This window comes from Carya illinoinensis, chromosome 1 (assembly GCF_018687715.1).
Source record: "Carya illinoinensis cultivar Pawnee chromosome 1, C.illinoinensisPawnee_v1, whole genome shotgun sequence".
Classification (NCBI taxonomy): domain Eukaryota; kingdom Viridiplantae; phylum Streptophyta; class Magnoliopsida; order Fagales; family Juglandaceae; genus Carya; species Carya illinoinensis.
In genome coordinates, this window is record NC_056752.1 from 7,537,800 (window position 1) to 7,558,524 (window position 20,725).

General features: G+C 36.8%; 2 protein-coding genes across 2 annotated transcripts; one reads left to right on the forward strand and one right to left on the reverse strand.

Moving 5' to 3' along the window:
* The first annotated feature begins 539 nt into the window (after positions 1 to 539).
* Positions 540 to 6,022, forward strand: LOC122308746 (protein DETOXIFICATION 27-like). The gene is made up of 8 exons (XM_043121956.1): positions 540 to 1,100; positions 1,307 to 1,848; positions 1,935 to 2,021; positions 2,513 to 2,569; positions 4,906 to 5,144; positions 5,251 to 5,369; positions 5,512 to 5,601; positions 5,715 to 6,022. Exons 1-8 carry the CDS (start codon positions 816 to 818, stop codon positions 5,799 to 5,801), a joined length of 1,506 nt encoding a protein of 501 aa, XP_042977890.1. The 5' UTR covers positions 540 to 815; the 3' UTR covers positions 5,802 to 6,022.
* Positions 6,023 to 10,394: 4,372 nt separating this feature from the next.
* LOC122308755 (putative clathrin assembly protein At4g40080) lies at positions 10,395 to 11,814 on the reverse strand. Its single transcript, XM_043121966.1, has one exon. It carries the CDS (start codon positions 11,557 to 11,559, stop codon positions 10,552 to 10,554), a length of 1,008 nt encoding a protein of 335 aa, XP_042977900.1. The 5' UTR covers positions 11,560 to 11,814; the 3' UTR covers positions 10,395 to 10,551.
* Between the last annotated feature and the right edge of the window lie 8,911 nt (positions 11,815 to 20,725).

Below are 20,725 nucleotides of genomic sequence, written 5' to 3' on the forward strand. Positions count from 1 at the left end.
AACGATAGATCCAGATGATTCTAACTTGGAGTAACCTACACCAGAACCGTAGCACCTCTCTTTCCAGCTTTCTCATTCACGGAGTCATTTTCGCATTAATTTGTATTGTGCGTACATGATGAAAACACTAATTACTTTCTTAATTTAATCTATATATATATTTATGCGTGCGGTCTGGGCTCCTGATGAAGTCATGTCAGTCGTACCTTATAATAATCTGTATGGTTAGCGCAGATGCTTACAAAAAACTTGTGGTAAGCAGTGACACCATTTATAATAATCAGTGTTACATTTCTTTGCGATAGCTTTGGCACCCCTTCCCCGGTATTGGCGCAGATTAACGGCCCCGCCTCCAGAACAACGATGGGAAATTGCAGCTCACACGTGGCTTCCACGACACCCCCCCAAGACTCATCATGATTTCCTTTTAGCTTAAACGAAAATGACTAAATATTATTCATCCACCTCATAAACATTTCCAATGTGTTATCTATTGATGCATATAGATGTTTAAAAGAAACGAGAGGCCGGCAATTAAAAGAAACGAGAGAGGTAACATTTTGTTCTATGTTGTTAAAAGAAACGAGAGGCTGCAGACGACGACGACGATCGTCACGAGAAATTAATGTCCACTAAAGATGACTATTGACCTCTACGTCTCTCTCAATCGTCCAACCGTACCGCTATAAATCTCAAGCCAAATGATTAATCTCCAAGAGGCCGACTCTCTGAATTTTGAGCTCTCTCTCTCTCTCTCTCTCTGATCTGGATTCCTAGAATTCTAAATATAGATAAACAAACAAAGCTACTGAAAGATGTCTAGCAGGGCATTGATAGAGGATGTGAAAGTTCCCTTACTGAAAGATTTAGATTCAACTGCTCCATCAAAAGATGATGGACAAGATGATGATCTTGCAAGAAGGGTGTGGATTGAATCAAAGAAGCTGTGGCACATACTGGGTCCATCAATCTTCAGCCGCCTTGCCTCCTACTCTATGTTGGTAATCACCAATGCCTTCGCCGGCCACTTGGGTGAACTTGACCTCGCTGCCATCTCCATTGCCAATAATGTCATCGTTGGCTTCGACTTTGGGCTTTTGGTATACCTTCTTTCTCATTACATGACATACACAGGGTTTTTATTTTTCTTTGGTTCTTGGTCATGAACAGATAGAGAACACAGGACGTTGAAACAAATATTGTTTCATTTCCCGAATAATTCCACTCATGTTTTCAATATTTCTCTTCCTTGTCTCTATTGCTTATAGTCAGCCTTTTTTCTTCTTTGTATGGTTTTGTTCATCAGCTGGGAATGGCAAGCGCTTTAGAAACCTTATGTGGGCAAGCTTTCGGGGCAAAAAAGTACTACATGTTGGGTGTATATATGCAACGATCGTGGATCGTTCTGTTTGTGTGTTGCGTCCTGCTTTTGCCTATCTATCTCTTTGCCACTCCGGTGTTAAAGCTATTGGGACAGCCTTCAGATGTAGCGGAGTTATCGGGGCTAGTGTCTTTGTGGATGATTCCACTTCATTTTAGCTTTGCATTTCAGTTCCCTCTACAAAGATTCTTACAGAGTCAACTCAAAACTGGGGTCATTGCTTGGGTGACTCTTGCTGGGCTAGTGGTGCATGTGATTGTGAGTTGGCTGTTAGTTTATGGGCTTCAGCTCGGAGTTGTGGGTACTGCCATTACTATAAACTTTTCTTGGTGGGTTTTGGTGTTCGGTCTTCTGGGTTATACAGTTTGTGGCGGTTGCCCTCTTACATGGACTGGTTTCTCCATTGAAGCCTTTTCTGGACTCTGGGAATTCGTTAAACTCTCTGCTGCTTCTGGCCTCATGCTTTGGTACCTCTCTCAAGATTTTCCTACTATCTCTCTAGATCTTTCTATTTTAAAAACTTAAGATTGTTTCTTTTTATTCGAATTTGCAGCTTAGAGAATTGGTATTATAGAATACTGATACTAATGACTGGAAACCTGAAGAATGCAAAGATCGCCCTGGATGCTTTGGCCATATGGTAATTAAGCTCTCTTTGACATTAATAAGTGATTTAAATTTGGTAATTAGCTTAGGTATCATGTATATATAAGTGTATATATATTAATGTAGACGAGATTTTGTGTGTGTACAATAATATGTAGATCACATGCAATTGAAATATGCATATACTATTTTATTATCGGAAAATGATATATACAGTGTGAGGTACGAGAGTTTTGAGTACTCGATCTCTTTAAAAAAAGAAGATCAAGATAAATTTAAAATTAATGTGAAAGAAAATTCATGGTTTCCACTACTTTTCTTTATTAGAATATGGTTCTATTATATGATAAATTTAACTTTATCTTGTCTGATGAATTATTCGACAACTAATGTTTCAAAATAGTATATGCACCTTTCAGGTTGTCGCATTCAAATGATCAATATATAGAACAATTAGTGCTTATAATTGAATAATATTTTTTCAATTTGTGGACTGAGCATATTAGTTCATGTCTCATTCGGCAGCATGACAATCAATGGTTGGGAGATGATGATTCCTCTGGCATTCTTTGCAGCAACCGGGTATTAATGCTTCTTGTCCCTTTTGCTTTGTAACTTTTTTCTAATTAACTATTTTCAAAATCTTTTGGAATCTTGGATGGAGCCCCCATCCCAAGACGTACATTATTAATATTGCTCATCAAATTAAAAAAAAAAAAAAAACTTTTTAAAAATCTAATTTTTAAAGATTTTTATTTATTTTTGGTAAATAGAATAGACTTTATAAAAATTAATCATGGCTCCCAAAAAGAAAATTAATTATTTGCTTTAATTTGCTAGCAAGTTTGATACGTACGTACGTTGATCTAGTTCGCACCCGACTAGTTTTGGATTGCAATTAGCATAAAAAATAGTGAAACTCTAAGCTAGTCAAATTGAAGTTTTCTATCTGTAACGTCGACGTGCATGTGTCGTTTGTCGTAGAGCATAAAGTTATATATGGTCGATTCTTACAAAGCGATTGGCTTTCTAATGAGGACTCAAATCAAATAAAAAAAAGTAGGATATTATATATATATATATATATATATATATATATACTACATGACATTATTTAGTTTATATAATATATATATCTATAACATTATAATTTTTTGTGCATAAACTAAATATGTGTCGTCTTCGACGTCATTAATTATATCTTTATTTAATTGAAAAAAGGATCCAATGAACCAGAAAATATTTGTCGGTCGTTAATAATGGATTCAATGAGCCAGTAATAATACGTACGGCACCATTCTTTTTGCCGTTATTTATGCGAAGACAGCCGTTGTAACGGGCCTATATAAACACAAAAGAGACGTAAGTCCGTGACAAAGATGATTAAATATATTGTTTTTAGGATCCCAAATCAAATAACTAAAGACATATTTGCAGTGTCTAGATTTAAATATATTCAGCTTCTCACCTCAAGAATTTGGTCCTTGATTTGATCTTAGCCTCTAGTACGTACTACTCACGTCTTCATGTTGGCATGTCACTACAGCAATTCCTGATGAAAGGACTGTTTCAATAAACTTGGGACTATTTTTATTTATTTTTCTATAACCCTAGCTACAAAAGCTAGCTAGAGCTAGCTAGCTAGCTTTTGTAGCTCATGATCATGATCATGTGGGTCTTCAATCTATGTTCATCTTATGATTGGCCGGCCTTCTTTTATTTGCTCTCAATCATGTGTCGTGACTCGTGGTGTCGTTGTCTTTTTTTATTTTTTGGAATCTTGTAAGCTTAATTGAACTTAAAGAAAAGTTACTGATTGCATAAGATCTGGATTCCAGCTAGTGCTGCTTTTGCAGGGTTGTGAGCATAAGCATCACCATATCTTTTTATAAAAGCTGCATTCCAGCTAACTAAAGAGAAAAGCTTCATCTTTCTATATATGACTGAGGATCATATCCACTCTATTCTATCTAGGCTCATGTTGCTCTAGTCCAGTGAGAATCCCCCTCTAAGATAACTGTACTATATCCTAATTCAATAGCAAACTCGTAGAGAGTACCCTGAGCATCTGCAAGCAAAGGGGTCAAAAAAGCTTGGTCTTAATTTTTTGTGTGGCAAAATTCTGAACCACTATGCCAAAACCTGCCCTTCCTTTACTTGCACTCAGACCTACATTCAATAATGTCGTTGTCTTAGACAGGCCCTAGATGGATATCTTTTCCCCTGATTGTTTAAGGGTATCTCGAAGGAAAATGCCTGATAACACGTTAAATTCCGTATATGCAACACGGCTCATTCCTGCAAAAAGCTGCTTGGTGTGCATGTGATGATCAGGATGAAAGAGAATCATGTACATGAGCTGTCTACGTTCATTTTCCCATTTATACTAATGAGTATCCCATGTTAAATATTTTAACATAAAATAATAATATTGAAATGTTCACGTGATCCACGATAATAAATAATAATAGTTAAAAAACGTATATTTCTTCTTATAAATTAATAAAAAAATTTAACATGATTATGAGAGAAAAATTACTTTAATAACTTTATTTTCAATTATTTCTCAATAACCAGAGATATAAATTATATTGTAGGTGACAACCCTTAACCCTTCAATATTATTTATAGACTTTTGACCATTATTAAATATAGAATATTTGTATTCCACTATAACTAGAATAGAGGTATTCATCTCCCATTGTGATTTATTAATTAAGTAATAATATTTGAACTAGTCTAAACCCATTATGACGTGAATTTGTGGAACATATATAGAGTCTTAATAAAACTTTTACACCCCTGTCCTAAGAGAATCATGTCATCTGTTTGGCTATTTCCTTTTTGTTGAGCCTGAACTTTCACCTTAAGTACTCCAGTTGTACGTACTCAACCAGCTTGTTGTGATAATATTACAGAGTGAGGGTCGCAAATGAGCTTGGAGCTGGAAATGGAAAAGGAGCTAAATTTGCTACCATGGTATCGGTGGTAACATCAATAATAATCGGGCTCTTCTTCTGGTTACTCATTATGTTTGTTCACAATGAGTTAGCTTTGATATTCACTTCAAGCAAACTTGTCTTGGAAGAAGTGAACAAGCTCTCTGTCCTTTTAGCTTTCACTGTTCTTCTTAACAGTGTGCAGCCAGTTCTCTCTGGTATGGTATATTACTATTTTTTTTTAGACGTGATGTATGTTTGTATGAGTTTTGTTTTGCCCTAATTATTTGGAACTTGGTTCCTTTTTTATTCGATTTTGTTTAGGCGTGGCTGTGGGGTCGGGATGGCAATCATATGTGGCATACATCAACTTAGGTTGCTACTATTTGGTTGGGGTGCCTCTGGGATTTTTCATGGGATGGGTCTTCCATCTAGGAGTTATGGTATGTACTGTTCTTTCATCCATCGAGTCACATGAACAAAAAGCCAGCACTCAATAAAGTTGGAAAGATTAATATAAACCTTAACACATGACTTGCTAATTAACATTAGACGAAAACAAAACTCATGTATATATACCTGCAGGGAATGTGGGCTGGAATGATTTTTGGTGGGACAGCACTTCAAACCTTGATATTGGCCATCATTACCATACGATGTGATTGGGAAAAGGAGGTAATCAAAAGTCGATCACCCTCTAAATTATTCTGGCACTATTATTTCTTCTGCTTTCTGTCCACAGTGAGTTCATCATGATTTTCTTCGTTGTGCTTGAATTGAAATTGCAGGCAGAAAAAGCAAACAAGCAGCTTAAGAAGTGGGGAGCCAACACAAGCAAGAACAACAACGATGTGGTTTCGGATAACTCGATATAGTGATCAAGGATTAAGATCGTTTATAATTAATTTTCTGATCCAAATTATAATTTTTATAATTCAGAAAGATAAACATATATATATATATATATCTTTTGAATCGTCGAAATTAAGAGTTTGGGTCAGAAAAATGACGTAGGGTTTATTATTCTTGCACTATCAATCTGATCATTAGTATTGCTTTCATGGCAGTGATTATTACAAATTTATTAATGCACGAACCGATCGACTCCTAAACAGATGCAGTGCCATTTGATAATAGACAAGATCTAGAGGATCGACAAGTTTTGTTTTTCTTTAATTTTCACTAACAAGGGTTGCACAATAAAAACCGAGGACGCTAAAATTTAAGTGATTTGACATTTAAAGCTTCGGTCTACAGAAATCAAGAGAGAGGTGATGAGAAAAAGAATTAGAGAAAGAAGAAAAAGAAGCAGTACTTCCTTAGATGTAATAATGAAGTACTTGTCCATTAATGTGTAATAATATAATTATCTTATCCTACATATATAGACAAGAATGCTTAAACTTGTGTCAAAAGGTGGTGTCCCCATCGCTTAATTATCGCTTCAATATTAAATGTTATCATCCCTAGCAAGTGGATTGTCAAATAATTCTTCCCTTTTTTCAAATTATAACCTTGGTTTTACTTCTTGTAATCATTAAAAATAATATTAAAAATATAATGAATTAATCCTACTAAAAGAATTAAGATACTATTTATCAAGGCGCTGCATGCATCGAATATATTCTCAATTATAAGAATTTAGACGCTAATTTTTTTCTTCATCTGTCGATGGAGTACTTAATTATTTTATTTATTTTTTAACAAATACTAGTCTCTACAAACTGGATTAGAGAAAGCAGCTCCATCCAATCTATTATATTTCTACGCTTCATTCAAATATATAAGAAAAATATTTATAACCGAAACCAAGGTTTTGTTTTAGCAAAGGATTAACAATTAATGTTTTCTTTCTTTTTTGAAATTAGAAAATTTTAATTCTATTAAGTAATAAACTAGCTTGTGCTTCTCGTGATTTCAAACCCATGATATATGTGATAATTAATTAATAAGTGTATTACAAGAAAAAACAGACTTTTGTGACTAATTTATTGTAACGAAAAGACTATGTACAACTAATTTTTCATTTTTCTTGTAGTATATGAGGTTGTTGGATTTCTTCTTCTTCGTCTTCTTCATCCTCAGTATCTGGGTTGGCCTAAACGAAGAATGCTACTCATCATCATACACCACATACTTTACATATTTTAAAATTATTTTTAATTTATTTTATTTTTGTTAAACTGTTGAAATTGTTTTACTTATCATCTATACATCGTAACATCACATATTTATTCTAGAAAAAGAAAAAAAATATAATATATAATGTGTAAAAATGATAAATAAAATTATTAGAATATTGGTGGGCTATCTACGGAGTGACAACCCCGAAAGTAGTACAGTGACTTGCATTGCTTGCATACTCATCGCACATTATGTGAAAGAGGAAAAACTATATTAAAGGCCAGCCCAAAGATACGGGCAAAGCTGCCCTGTTATTTATTTTTGGGCCTGACCATTTTTTTTTATTTTTTATTTTTAAACTTATAACAATCTTACTTTCCAGACATAAAACTATTGGGTACGTATACGTACTTATAGAATATGAATAATATGGTTGCTGGATTTATAAATAGATTTTATAAAAACAAGCTTATAAATTTGCATAATTTAGTGTGATATCTTATATTTACTTTTTATTAACAAAATGAAATTTGCAATCTAATGTATCATATTAAGTTACATTAGTTTGTTATTTTTTTTTTTAATAAGATCAGTTTAAAACAAACATTTCTCTTTTTATTTTATCACAAAATATCATATAATTTAAAATCTTAAGTAAACATTAAATTTAATTTACATGATGATATCTTATGAGAGGATGAAAATACCATGTCACATGCTTATACCTTAAAAATCAAGATTAGCTAATAATTACTTTAATTTAGATTCTAAGTCCAGGAATATTCGTTGGGATGAATATGATCGTATATATATAAACGAGGTTTTTTATTTATTTATTTATTTTTAAATAATAATAATAATAATAATAATAAAGAATGGAAGACATGCTTCCTCCACCCTCTCCATTCTTGCCTTGCACCTTCGAGTCCATACCCTATAACATGGACGGCAAGATACCCAGCAGCTGCCCAGATTTGCATGAAGTATATAAACAAGCTAGGTTGCTCGACAAGTGGCTAAGATGGATTTGGTCAAACTAATTGGCTCGATTTGTTAATGAGCTGCTAACACAAAAATATGATCGATTATTAAACAATACAACTTATAAAATTTGTATCAACTCGTATAAATTCGAATAATTTCATATATATTTATCCTTTGTTAGAATATTACATCTATATTTATTATGAGGATGTTTCTTTAATATTCAAAGACATTATAGAAATTAATTATATTCACAATACTAAAATTCAACTCAATTAAAAGTTTGAGCTGAACACGTATCCGAATAAAAGTTAAAAGAATAAATTAAAGAAGGTGATTACGGTTTTAAACGTACAGATAGGCTGTTACAATAAATAGACAAACAAAACGACGAATATAATACAAATAATAAAATTTATTTTTTTATATTGGTTTAAATTTTTGGAAAAAGTGATAATTTCACAAGGTATTAGAACTCAAGTTTATTAACAGTCAATCCTTATTTTTTGAACTAGCTTTTGACGTTGAAAGAGACTTATAATCACCACTCAATATTGATATCGGAGTAGAGGTACTGAATTTGAACTTTACTTTACATTTTAATTTATTTAATAAAATATTTTACATATTATGCCACTCATTAAAATTTTGGGACATACAGTAATTTCACAATCATGATCGATATTCATGCTTTCATCGCTGCATGCTAACTGTATTATAATCAATTGTTCACGTGTATACATCGATCATTCCCATGATTTGCAGTTGGTGCATGTATACAAGCCTGCAGTTACTCGTGTACCCACTCTTCCGGCCTCAATTCTGATGAAATAATTGGCATCATGGGTAATTAGCTAGTACCACCTCTACCTATAGCTACCAACAACCTGGATAATAATATCCTAACAGCAACAGATAAAAAAGGTTAACAAAAGGTGATCATGGGACGTCCTTGTATGGTGACTGTGGACATATATATATATATATAATACCCCTAACTCCTTCCCCTCCTCCAATCTCTTGATGTTTTTACCTTCTATTTTTGTTTTTTTTTTTTTGTTTTTGACATATATACAACGTACATTAGCGCGTATTCAAGAAAGCCAACAATTGTAACTAATCTAGCTAGTGGCCATTTGCTTTTGTTAGGTCAAATTATTTATAATATAATATTTCTATTCCATTTTTAATTAGATATTCAGAGTGATTTAAGTGTTTAAGAGCGCCAATTAATAGTATACATGATTGTGAATTAGTCCGAATTAATCCTCATATATATATGTATATATTTCTATCATTATTTGTGGCGAATGCTACCTGATGGAAATAATTATTTCCAGAGAACTATCCTCACGGCAAAAATGTTTATACCTTAGTTGAAAATTATTATTGACGACGGAATTTATTCGCAGCAAGAGATAGACGAAATCAAAAGTGCACCGGAATTGATCAACGACCTTTTATTCTTGACCAATTTGCTGCGAACAAATTTCGGACGGGTGAAATATCTTGCAGCAAAAGTACCTCGCTGCAAAAAGTCAGATGGTTTTATAATGTAGGATTAGGTTAGGACCAGGGTCGTTGAATTTGCCGGTTATTTACATCATCATGAGTACTCAAAAATTAATACAAATAATATTGACGTTCCAGATTGGGGTACTGCGTACGTTTCCATTGATTCATAAATGGCTTGTATGCATGCCTGGGTTGTTGGCGGAAAGGTGGGATGTAAAGATAGAAAAGAAAATTAAGAAACCAAACTCAGATCGGGATTTCTTACCATTTAGTCGATCCAGACTGCATATTCCCTGCATAATTCTGACAGACATGTACAATACGTTGGTCCCATGCATTCATGAATTTGATGCTGCACTACACGTGTTTATTGCAGTGGAACACCAGCTTGTACCTATCTCTGAATTGTAGAATATAGAACGTCTCTAATCAACTAGCCCGCATCTCCGCAAATAATGATGGAAAATATCTGAATTAGCTTCAGAGTAATTACTGAGCTGCCAACTAGGGAAGACCTTAAAAAAAGAAAAAAAAAAAAAAAAAGAAATCTACCTAGCTACCATATTTCTGATCACTTGTTTCTAACTATAATAAGGTCTCAATATTATTTATCAACCTCCTCGAAGAATAAAGAAAAGCAAAAGTGTTGATCCCACCCTCAATCCTTATACATAAAGAACGGGCACAAGCTAAAGCTATGAACATGTTTATCATTATCACAGAAACTGCAGTCTCCGGCCTTATCCAGTAGTTTCTAGTTCTCATCTTTATCTGTCCCTGCGTCGTGCATGGATCCCTCCAATAAACCAAAAGAGATTGATGTGGGCATCTCCAAATACCCAATATAACAAATGAATGCACAAAATTTCATATTTTTCTTTTTGTTGATTCCAAAAGTGTTCCTAGTACTATCCGATCATCTGAGAATTTCAGCAGATCGGAATCATGCAACTTGTATATGTGAACAAAATACACTAATCTACCCATCCAAAAGCTTTACGACTATACAGCCCGAAATGAGGAATATTTCACATCATGCATGAATCTTCCGCTATCAGAACTCTCGCCCGCCTTCCCTCTCCTCACCGTAATCACCAATTTTCCCTCATCTTTCTCAGTCCCAACTCCATTCTTAATCTCGCTTATAAAACCCCAAAAGCTCTCCATCATCGCTCCTTTACTGCTGGACAACTCAAACAGCCTCTCTTTGCAATTCTCCAACCTTCTCAAAGTGCAGACCAGCTCGACCGATTCACCAAAACTCAAGCCACTCAGTCTCTCCCTAAACTCGCTGACTCTGACCGAAACCTCGCTTATGGCGGAGAAATGATCCTCAACCACAATACCCATTATCTGATTTACCAATTTGTTTCCTTCTACATGCAAAGAGTCCGGTCTTTTACAGATCTCTTCCACCAGTCCCACCAAAGAAACAATTTGTATTAGCAAATAAGAATTTGTAAGCGCTGAGATTTTTTCTTCTTGCTTATCTTTATCTATACTGCATGAAGAGGAAGCAAAAAAGTATCCCAAAACTCTAGAGGTAGACAAAATGGTTTCTATGTACTGAGCGTACCATCGTACCCACGAGGAGAGCTCCCAAGTTACGGGGCTCGAATTGTCGCGGAAGTTCGAGAGATTCAGATAGTTTCTGCCGCCGGTGAAGGGGCGGACGGAGAGCTGGTCCAGGAGGATGAAGTCGCCATGCTTGACAACGTGGTGGACGATGAGGAGGCACTTGAGGGCGACGGAAGAGTCGCGGGTTCTCTGGAGACGGTCCATGACAACCTCGATGGCGATGGCGGCGGTGGCGCGTGAGCTGTGGCCAAAGGAAAGGATGGTGTCGATATGTTTGTTGTCGGCAGGGGAGAAGGGGTCGTGGGTGGTGGCGCGGAGGAGGGCTAGATGCAGAGAGAGGTTGCTGGGTTTTGAGAGAATTGCTGCTTTGCTTTGGGAGACCCTGTCCTTGATCATGCCGACGACGTCTCTGGTCTTTGATGCGAGTCCCATCGAGGAGGGAATGAAACGTGGAGAGGGAGAGGAAAGGTGTGTTTGGTTATGGATGCCAAACCCAGTCAATATCTACTAGTTTGAATCAATGGCAAAAGTGATTTTCTTGGAATATAAACGAGGGAAAGTTCTCTTGTCAAGGGCATGATCTTCTTCCAAACAAGGTTATATTCAAATCTAGATAGCAAACGTGGGTGATGTTTCACACAAGGGTATTACTTAATGGATGTTTGTGAGATTTTTGTAATCTTTTAAAAATTATTTTATAATGTCTTCGTATCTAGTTTTGTGAATGAGGGGCCCTTCCGGTGCTTTCACCATCCACTTCTTGCAATCAGGTAAAAAGGGAGAAAAAAAAGAGACCCAAGATATAAAAGAAGAGTAATGATAGGCCACCAACTTATTTATAATTTATAAATAATTTTAAATATAATAATAATTTTATATTATATTAAAACATAATAAATTATCAATAAAATTAAAGTAAAATTTAAAATAATATTATTTTTTTATAAAAATTATAAATAAAAAACAAGTTTATCATTTTCCATAGAACTTTGGAAGATTTTCAACCTGACCTCGGCTGTCGGCACGTTGGATCTTCTTGAGGTTCTCCGTGGCTTTTGGTCAATGTCATATAAATTTCAGATACGATCAACATAACTTGTCGTAACGATTACCTCAGCATTACATTATACCATCACAGCTTTTGCATCATCTTTGTAAGCTTTTATCTCCTTTTCATCCAAATCGAAGTACGAGATGCTCAATCAATCTATTTCCACAGCCGTAATTTGTGAAGTTTACATATCGGAGGATTATTAAATTTATTTATTTTATTATAAGAAAATGATAAATTTATAATTTTTTATAATTATTCTACTATTCTCTTTCAAATTGACCATCAGTATGTAAAATTAAAATTCAAAATTCAGACACGAGCTTTGTTTACACGAGTACATAAGAAAATGGAGGGCGACATTATGTACTATTCAAATGAACTGAGTCAACTCAACTTAATTTGATTAGTGTGATCATGGGTTCAATTGTTCTAGACGAAAAGCCACGACTTTTGTGGTCATGAATTTTATATTTTGACAATTAATTATCTAAGAGAGTGATGCTATATAAATGTAATTGGAACCTGCCTTAGTTTTAAAACCTTGCTAAACCCTCTTAGAGAGAGAGAGAGAGGGAGAAGGCTGACGTGGCAAGGAGAATTTTTTCTCTCAAGTGTTGAGGAGCGAGTAGGGTTTCTGAATGGTGCTAGCCGCCAGCCCATTGCCTCTGACGGTAGGGCAGGGTGCTAGAGGGATTACAGAAGAGGGGAGGGTGACAGAACCAGGCTGGCGGGATGAACGCTTCCCTTTAGTGAGATAGGTTGTGCGCGGCTTCGTGGATGTGGTGGCTGCGAAGTAACAGCTTTTGCCAAAGGTTGTTCTTCCTCTGCATGAACCTCGGTTTCAAGATGGCCATATGATTTTTCTATTTTCGAAGGCAGAGATCCAACAATCTTCTAAGCTATTTCAGTTGTCAGTGGTTTTGAAGTTACTTCGTCGTCAGCCTTCGCTGGATCATATTTGTGCTTATATAAAAAATCGGTGGGGGCTTCAATCGATTCCGGTGATTAGACAATTGTGTAACCCACGTAATGTGTTGGTTCGGATGGCCAAGGAGGAGGATTTTATTAGTGTGATGGCTCAAGCCAATTTTGAAATTCATGGCAGTCCCTTTCCAGTTTTTCATTGGACTCTGGATTATGTGGAAGATGAGGATTCTCCATAGGCTCCTATTCGGTTGGCTTTGCTAGGTTTACCTCCCAATTATTTTCAGGAATCGATGTTACATAGTATTGGAAATGGATTTGGTCAATTTTTGAAGTGAGATAATGCTACGGCTTGTGTGACTCGTCCTGAGTCTACACGCATCTGTGTGGAAGTCAACGTTTCCCAACCTTTGTGGAATTCTTTTTGGTTGGGTCCACCAGGCCTTGTGATGAGCCATTTTCAAGAGGTCATCTTTGATTCCACCCATTCCTTCTGTGTTTTTTGTAGGAAGCAGGGTCACCTAGAGGCTAGGTGTTCTAGATGAGAGCGTACAGACCCAAGGAAAAAAGAGAAGACGGTTTTGGCTCAGGGAGAAGGGAAGAAAAATAATGTGAAAAATGCATTGAAGGAGGTAGGGCATCATGAGAGTGATACCACCATCCCAATTATGACTAAAGCAGTGGGGAAGTCTTTGAAGTCTCGCTGAGATATTATTTTGGAGTCTATTCGGGATCGACAGGCGGAATGCAAAGGGGACCCTCATGGTATTTGGTTTGTTTCGCAGGAGGGGGTGGTATTTGATGCGTGTATGGCAGAGTGTAGAGTACAGCCCTCAACTGTATTGTGCATAGGGTCAGATGTGGTTCAGGCTGGTGAGGGATCTTTGGATGTGGTAGCAACAGGTGTGGATAACCACACTATTGTGCAGGGTTCTGATTGAGTTGAATTATTGCATTTTTAATGCTTTTGGAACTAATATATATTAATTCTTTCATTACTTTATCATTGGTTTTATATGAAAAAATGAATAAATCAAAGTTGTAATTTTAATTGATTAAAAGCATGAATTTCTGCTCTAATTTTATCAACTGCCAATTAATATGGATTATGGTACATTTCGCTGGAGCGGCGGCTTCTGGCCGCTCGAGCGAAGTCAGGCAGATTCAAACGCTCGACTTCCGCTCGACAGTGGGCTCGAGCGAGATGTGAGAAAAGAGATCGCTCGAGCGGAGGCATTTGGCCGCTCGAGCGAATTCAGGCAGAGTCGAACGCTCGATGTTCGCTTGACAGGCCGCTCGAGCGAACTTAGGCAGAGTCGAACGCTCGATGTTCGCTCGACACTCCGCTCGAGAGAATATCGCATTTTTACAGATCAGGGTTTATTTCGCCGTTAGAGTATATATATGTTTTTTTTTACATCTTAGGACGACACTTGGGCTGGAAAACTCGGTTTTTGAGTAGAGAAACACTGAGAATTCATTTTTCCTTTGATTTTCGTTCAGATTCGAAGAGAATGATTCATTCAATCGATCATTCACGCAGCTACACAATTTCCACTGGATCATTCACTCACACTGTAGCAGAATGAAGAACTCCTTGAGGGGTCCAATTGCCACTGCAGCTCAGCCTCCTCCACCGCTTCGAATCTTCATCTCCATTCAACTGGCTTGATCTTTTCAATTCCCTACTTGCTATTTCATTTCAGTTTTGAGTTTCTGAATTATTTTAGAGAATTTTGATTTAGACGTTTGAGAAATTTATTTGTTATTCATTCAATTCATGTTATTTATTTTATCGTTTCGTTAAACTTTCATTTTAGTAGTGATTACAATTACGGTGGTTTAATTTGAGAATTTGTGATTTGAATATAATAATGAACCCTAGAACATTGATTTTGGGGCTTTTCAATTTCAGTGCATGTTTTGTCAATTACTTCCTAATTTAGTTTAATTCTGAATTTAGTTTTATCAATTTCTGAGTTTAATCTATTAGTCCTTTACATTCCGATCCGACAATCAAAATCCAAAAAAATGAATCTAGTCCAAGACTAGTGTCCTCTCCCATCCATTGCACATACCATCATTTTATTTTCTCTTTGTGAAGTTTTTCACCTTTTTCAACGAGTTTGATTTCTAAGTAACTTTCTCTGAGGAGACGATCTAGGAATTTATTCCTAATTATTACACGACATCCTCCTGCACTTGGGATAGCTTTAGTGCTACTCATTTTTGAGTGAGTCAAGTTTTTGGCGCCGTTGCCGGGGAAAGTATTTTAACTTAAATTTAAACTCGTTATTTTTATTATGCTCTTTAATGTTTCATGTCATGGGTGAGGGATAGTTCAAATAGGTTGCATAGAGTCACATCGAGTGTTGAGAGTAGTATACACAGTTTAGAGATAGATAACTCTTCTGTCTTTTCTATTAGTGAGTCAGGTGAGGAAATTGAAATTGAACCAGAAAACATGGCTGCACCTGCACCACGCACTCTTAAGGATTATTTGCAACCCACTCGCACCACTACACCTTCATGCATTATTTTACCTGAAAATGCATCTAATTTCTCTATTAAGTATGGCATGATGTCAGTGGTACCTCAGTTCCACGGGATGGATTCTGAGAGTCCTTACCAGCACTTGATAGATTTTGAGTTGGCTTGTACTACTTTTATCACTAGGGCTGTTACTGATAAATTCATTAGACTTCATTTATTTCCTTTCTCTTTAAAGGATAAAGTATTTCCTTTCTCTTTAAAGGATAAAGCGAAGATTTGGTTTAATTCTTTGAGGCCTAATTCTATTTCTAGTTGGTCTGATATGCAGCGTGAATTCTTACAAAAAATTTTCCCTTTTCAGAGAACTCAGTTTTTGCAAGAGCAAATTAGTCAGTTCAGTCAGAGACCTGATGAGACCTTTCAGGCCAGTTGGGAAAAATTTAAGGATTTGATGAATATCTGTCCACATCATGGTTTTGAATCTTGGAGGTTGGTGAGCTATTTTTACACTGGTCTTACTCCAGAATGCAAGCAGTTTGTTCAGACAATGTGCAATGGGGAGTTCTTCAGCAAGGAACCTGATGAAGCACTATCATTTTTTGACTACCTTGCTGAGAGCGCACAACAGTGGAACACTCGTACTGATCGAATTCCATTAGCAGCACAGCCACTGAGGGCTATTTCTGGAGGGGGCAGATATGAGCTTAAAGAAGACACTGATGTTCAGGCCCGAATAGCTGCATTGACTAGAAGACTAGAGGTAATGAAAATGGAAAAAGTGAAGGCTGTGAAAGTAGTAGAGGCATGTTCTACATGTGCTGATTCAACCCATAAGACCCAAGACTGCCCAATTATGCCAGTATTTCAAGAAGGTGGGTCTGAGCAGATGCAATCAGCTAACTGGGTTAATAGAGCACAGAATCAGCCTTTCTCCAACACATATAATCTGGGGTGGAGGAATCACCCAAATTTCTCATGGAGAAATGATCAGCCTGGTCGGTCCTCACCACCTCAGCAACAGCCATTTAATCAGGGTGCTCCTCAGCACCAGTATCCGCCATATCAGAATCCTCAGAGCTATCCTTATGTAGCTCCTCCTAGATTTCAGCCTCATGTAGCTGCACAGAGTTCTCAGCCTTCATCATCTGCAAAGAAGACTCTAGATGACAGTATGGCTCAGATGGCCAATACACTTCAGCAATTCATGCAGATTCAGGCCACCACAAATAATCAGAATACTCAGGCCATAAATGAGTTGCGAGGCACTATTAATAAGATGAGCACAACCTTGAGCACCCTAGAGAAAAGGAAATTTCCAGCACAACCTCAGCCTAATCCTCAAGTGTACAGGTAGCAACAACAACAAGTGCATAATGTCTCAGGGGATGTTATTGAGACAGTGAAGGCAGTTCTTACTTTGAGAAGTGGGAAGGAAGTTCCCCAACCAAAGATGCCTATAGACACACAGGTAGTTGGTCCTACACCTGAAGATGTAACAGAGACTGATGAAGTTGAGAAAGAACCAGAAGTAGTGAGACCAGAGCTGAAGAAGCCTGTGAGTGCAGATGTTGAGACTAGTAAGGGATACCAACCTGTGGTTCCCTATCTTCAGAGATTGGCAGCTGGCCAAAAGAACAAGTATCACACAGAGATTCAAGAGATTTTCAAGCAAGTGAAGATCAATATTCCACTCTTGGATGCCATACAACAAGTACCTTCATATGCAAAATTTTTGAAGGACTTGTGCACAGTGAAGAGGAAGCTGAATGTGAAGAAGAAAACTTTCCTAACGGAGCAAGTTAGTGCATTGATATTGAGCGAGACTCCTCAGAAGTTTGGAGATCCTGGCTCTCCCAACATTTCCATTATGATTGGTGAATCACGCATTGGGAGAGCTTTACTTGATTTGGGGAGTAGTGTGAACTTGCTACTGTTCTCAGTATATGAGTAGTTGGGATTGGGTGAGCTGAAAAAGACCTCCATCATGCTACAGCTGGCTGACAGATCCGTTAAGGTACCGAGGGGTATTGTAGAGGACGTGTTGGTCCAGGTAGACAAATTCTACTACCCAGTGGATTTTGTGGTTCTTGACATGCAGCAGCCGATCTCCACTATTTATCAAGCTCCTGTCATCCTAGGAAGACCATTTCTAACTACATCAAATGCATTGATCAATTGCAGAAGTGGAGTTTTGAAGCTTACCTTTGGGAACATGGCACTTGAATTGAACATTTTCAACGCTTGCAAGATGCCAGCACATTTTGATGACACAAGCGATCTGAATGCTGTGGAGAGTTTGACACCAACAGATTTTATTTGCTCAACTTCTCCATTCTCTGATGATGATTATATTTTTCAGACACCTGAATTTTTACTTGATGAGAAAATTGATCATATCAATGAAGATGACTTTGATTTTTTTGATTGTTTTGCAGATTCATCTTTACCGCTTGAAGTACAATTTGCGGGAGCAAGATGGAAACCCCAGTTTGAAGCTCTACCATCACCAGACATGCTTAAATCTTCAGAGGAAGAAGTTCCCTAGTTGGAACTGAAACCACTTCCTTAAGATTTAAAGTATGTGTTCCTTGGTTCTGAAGAAGGCACTTTTCCGGTGGTGATTTCCTCAAAACTAAATCAGAAGGATGAAGCCCAGTTGATTGAAGTATTAAGGAAGCATCGAGGCGCAATTGGTTGGACAATAGCTGACATCAAAGGCATTGATGCCGCTGTATGTACCCACAGAATCCATCTTGAAGACGATGCTAGACCAGTTCGTGATGCTCAACGTAGGCTCAATCCTACCATGAAGGAAGTTGTGAAAGAGGAGGTGCTTAAGCTACTCGCAGTGGGTATCATTTATCCCATCTCAAACAGTAAGTGGGTAAGTCCAACTCAAGTGGTACCAAAGAAATCTGGTTTGACTGTCATAAAAAATGATAAAAATGAGTTGATTCCAACTAGAATGGTTACTAGCTGGAGAATGTGTATTGACTATAGAAAACTTAACTCAGCCAGTAGGAAGGATCATTTTCCTTTACCATTCTTGGATCAAATTTTGGAAAGAGTAGCTGGTAATGCATATTATTGTTTCTTGGATGGCTATTCTGGTTATTATCAAATTGCTGTAGCGCCTGAGAATCAGGAGAAAACCATTTTCACCTATCCTTTTGGCACTTTTGCTTTTACTAGAATGCCTTTTGGTTTGTGTAATGCTCCAACTACTTTTCAGAGATGCATGATGAGTATTTTTTCTGATATGATTGATGACATTTGTGAAATATTCATGGATAATTTCTCTGTTTTTGGAAAATCTTTTGAGAGTTGTTTGCATAATTTGGCACGTATTCTCCAGAGATGTGAGGAAAAAAATCTTTTACTTAATTGGGAAAAATGTCAATTTATGGTCACTCAAGGCATTGTATTGGGGCATATTGTTTCTTCTGAGGGTATAAAGGTTGACAAGGCAAAGATTGAATTAATATCTAAACTTCCCATTCCTAGGACAGTTAGGGATATTCGTTCTTTTCTTGGTCATGCTGGCTTTTATAGGCGGTTTATTCAAGGGTTTAGTTCTATTGCAAAACCTTTGTGCACTCTTTTACAAAATGATATTGAATTTGTTTGGACTGATGAGTGCCAAAAATCTTTTGATACCCTTAAGAAATCGCTTACCACTGCACCTATTGTGCAACCTCCGCAGTGGGACCTTCCCTTTGAGATTATGACAGATGCTAGTGACTATGCCTTAGGAGCTGTTTTGGGGCAGCGGGTGGATAATAGGCCATTTGTGATTTATTATGCTAGTAGGACCTTGAATGATGCCCAGAAAAATTATACCACTACTGAAAAAGAATTGCTTGCAGTAGTTTTTGCACTTGATAAATTTCGAACTTATATTCTTGGTTCTCCTGTTACTATTTTCACTGACCACTCTGCTCTTAAGTATTTGTTGGCTAAGAAAGATGCAAAGCCACGCTTGATTCGCTGGATTCTATTACTTCAAGAGTTCAACATCAACATTAAGGACAAGAAAGGAGTTGAAAACGTGGTAGCTGACCACCTCTCTAGATTATCATCATCTCCATCTTCAAATGTCAGCCTTCCTCTTGATGATAGTTTCCCGGATGAGCAGCTGTTTGTAGTTGATAGAGCTCCCTGGTATGCTGACATAGTCAATTATATGGTGACTGAGCGAATGCCTTCTGAATGGTCCACCCAAGATAAGCTTCGGTTTCTTTTTGAGGTATGATACTTTTATTTTGATGATCCATATCTTTTTAAGTATTTTTCGGACCAATTGATTCGAAGATGCATTCCTGATGATGAGTTTTCTTCAGTTTTGAGATTTTGTCATATGGGTGCATGTGGTGGTCATTTTTCAGCAAAGAAAATAGTTTAAAAAATTTTGCAAAGCGGTTTTTACTAGCCTTTCATGTTTAAAGATACTTATAATTTTTGCAAGGCTTGTGAGCCTTGTCAAAAATTGGGATCCATTAGCAAAAGAGACATGATGCCTCTTTCCCCTATTATGACTTCAGAAATTTTTGATTGTTGGGGAATAGATTTCATGGGACCTTTTCCGATTTCTTTTGGAAACACATATATTCTTTTAGCTGTGGATTATGTTTCAAAATGGGTGGAGGCCATTGCTTGCAAAACAAATGACCATCATGTTGTCCTGAAATTTTTGCAATCTCTATTTGCTCGTTTTGGCATGCCAAAAGTTAATATAAGTGATGAGGGTTCTCATTTTTGCAACAAACCATTTTCTACACTTGTGAAGAAATATGGTATTACACACAGAATTTCTACCCCTTATCACCCTCAAACAAATGGGCAAGCTGAATTGGCAAACAGAGAGATAAAAATTATTTTAGAGAAAACCATCAAGCCTAATAGGAAAGATTGGTCGGTTAAACTTCTTGATGTTTTGTGGGCTTATAGGACAGCTTTTAAAACAAATCTAGGGATGTCTCCTTATCGATTAGTTTATAGTAAAGCTTGTCATTTACCTGTTGATATTCAGCATCGAGCTCTTTGGGCCATAAAATATGTTAACATGTCACTTGATGAAGTTTCAGGGTTGAGAAAATTGCAGATCAATGAATTGGATGAAGCTCGTCG

What these genes read in the sequence shown, in the direction of transcription:
- LOC122308746 (XM_043121956.1), top strand. Translation starts at nt 816, where the DNA reads ATGTCTAGCAGGGCATTGATAGAGGATGTGAAAGTTCCCTTACTGAAA. An exon ending in GCTTCGACTTTGGGCTTTTG is followed by an intron (nt 1,101 to 1,306) that starts GTATACCTTCTT and finishes TTTGTTCATCAG; the next exon opens with CTGGGAATGGCAAGCGCTTT. An exon ending in GCTTCTGGCCTCATGCTTTG is followed by an intron (nt 1,849 to 1,934) that starts GTACCTCTCTCA and finishes TCGAATTTGCAG; the next exon opens with CTTAGAGAATTGGTATTATA.
- LOC122308755 (XM_043121966.1), bottom strand. Translation starts at nt 11,559, where the DNA reads ATGGGACTCGCATCAAAGACCAGAGACGTCGTCGGCATGATCAAGGAC.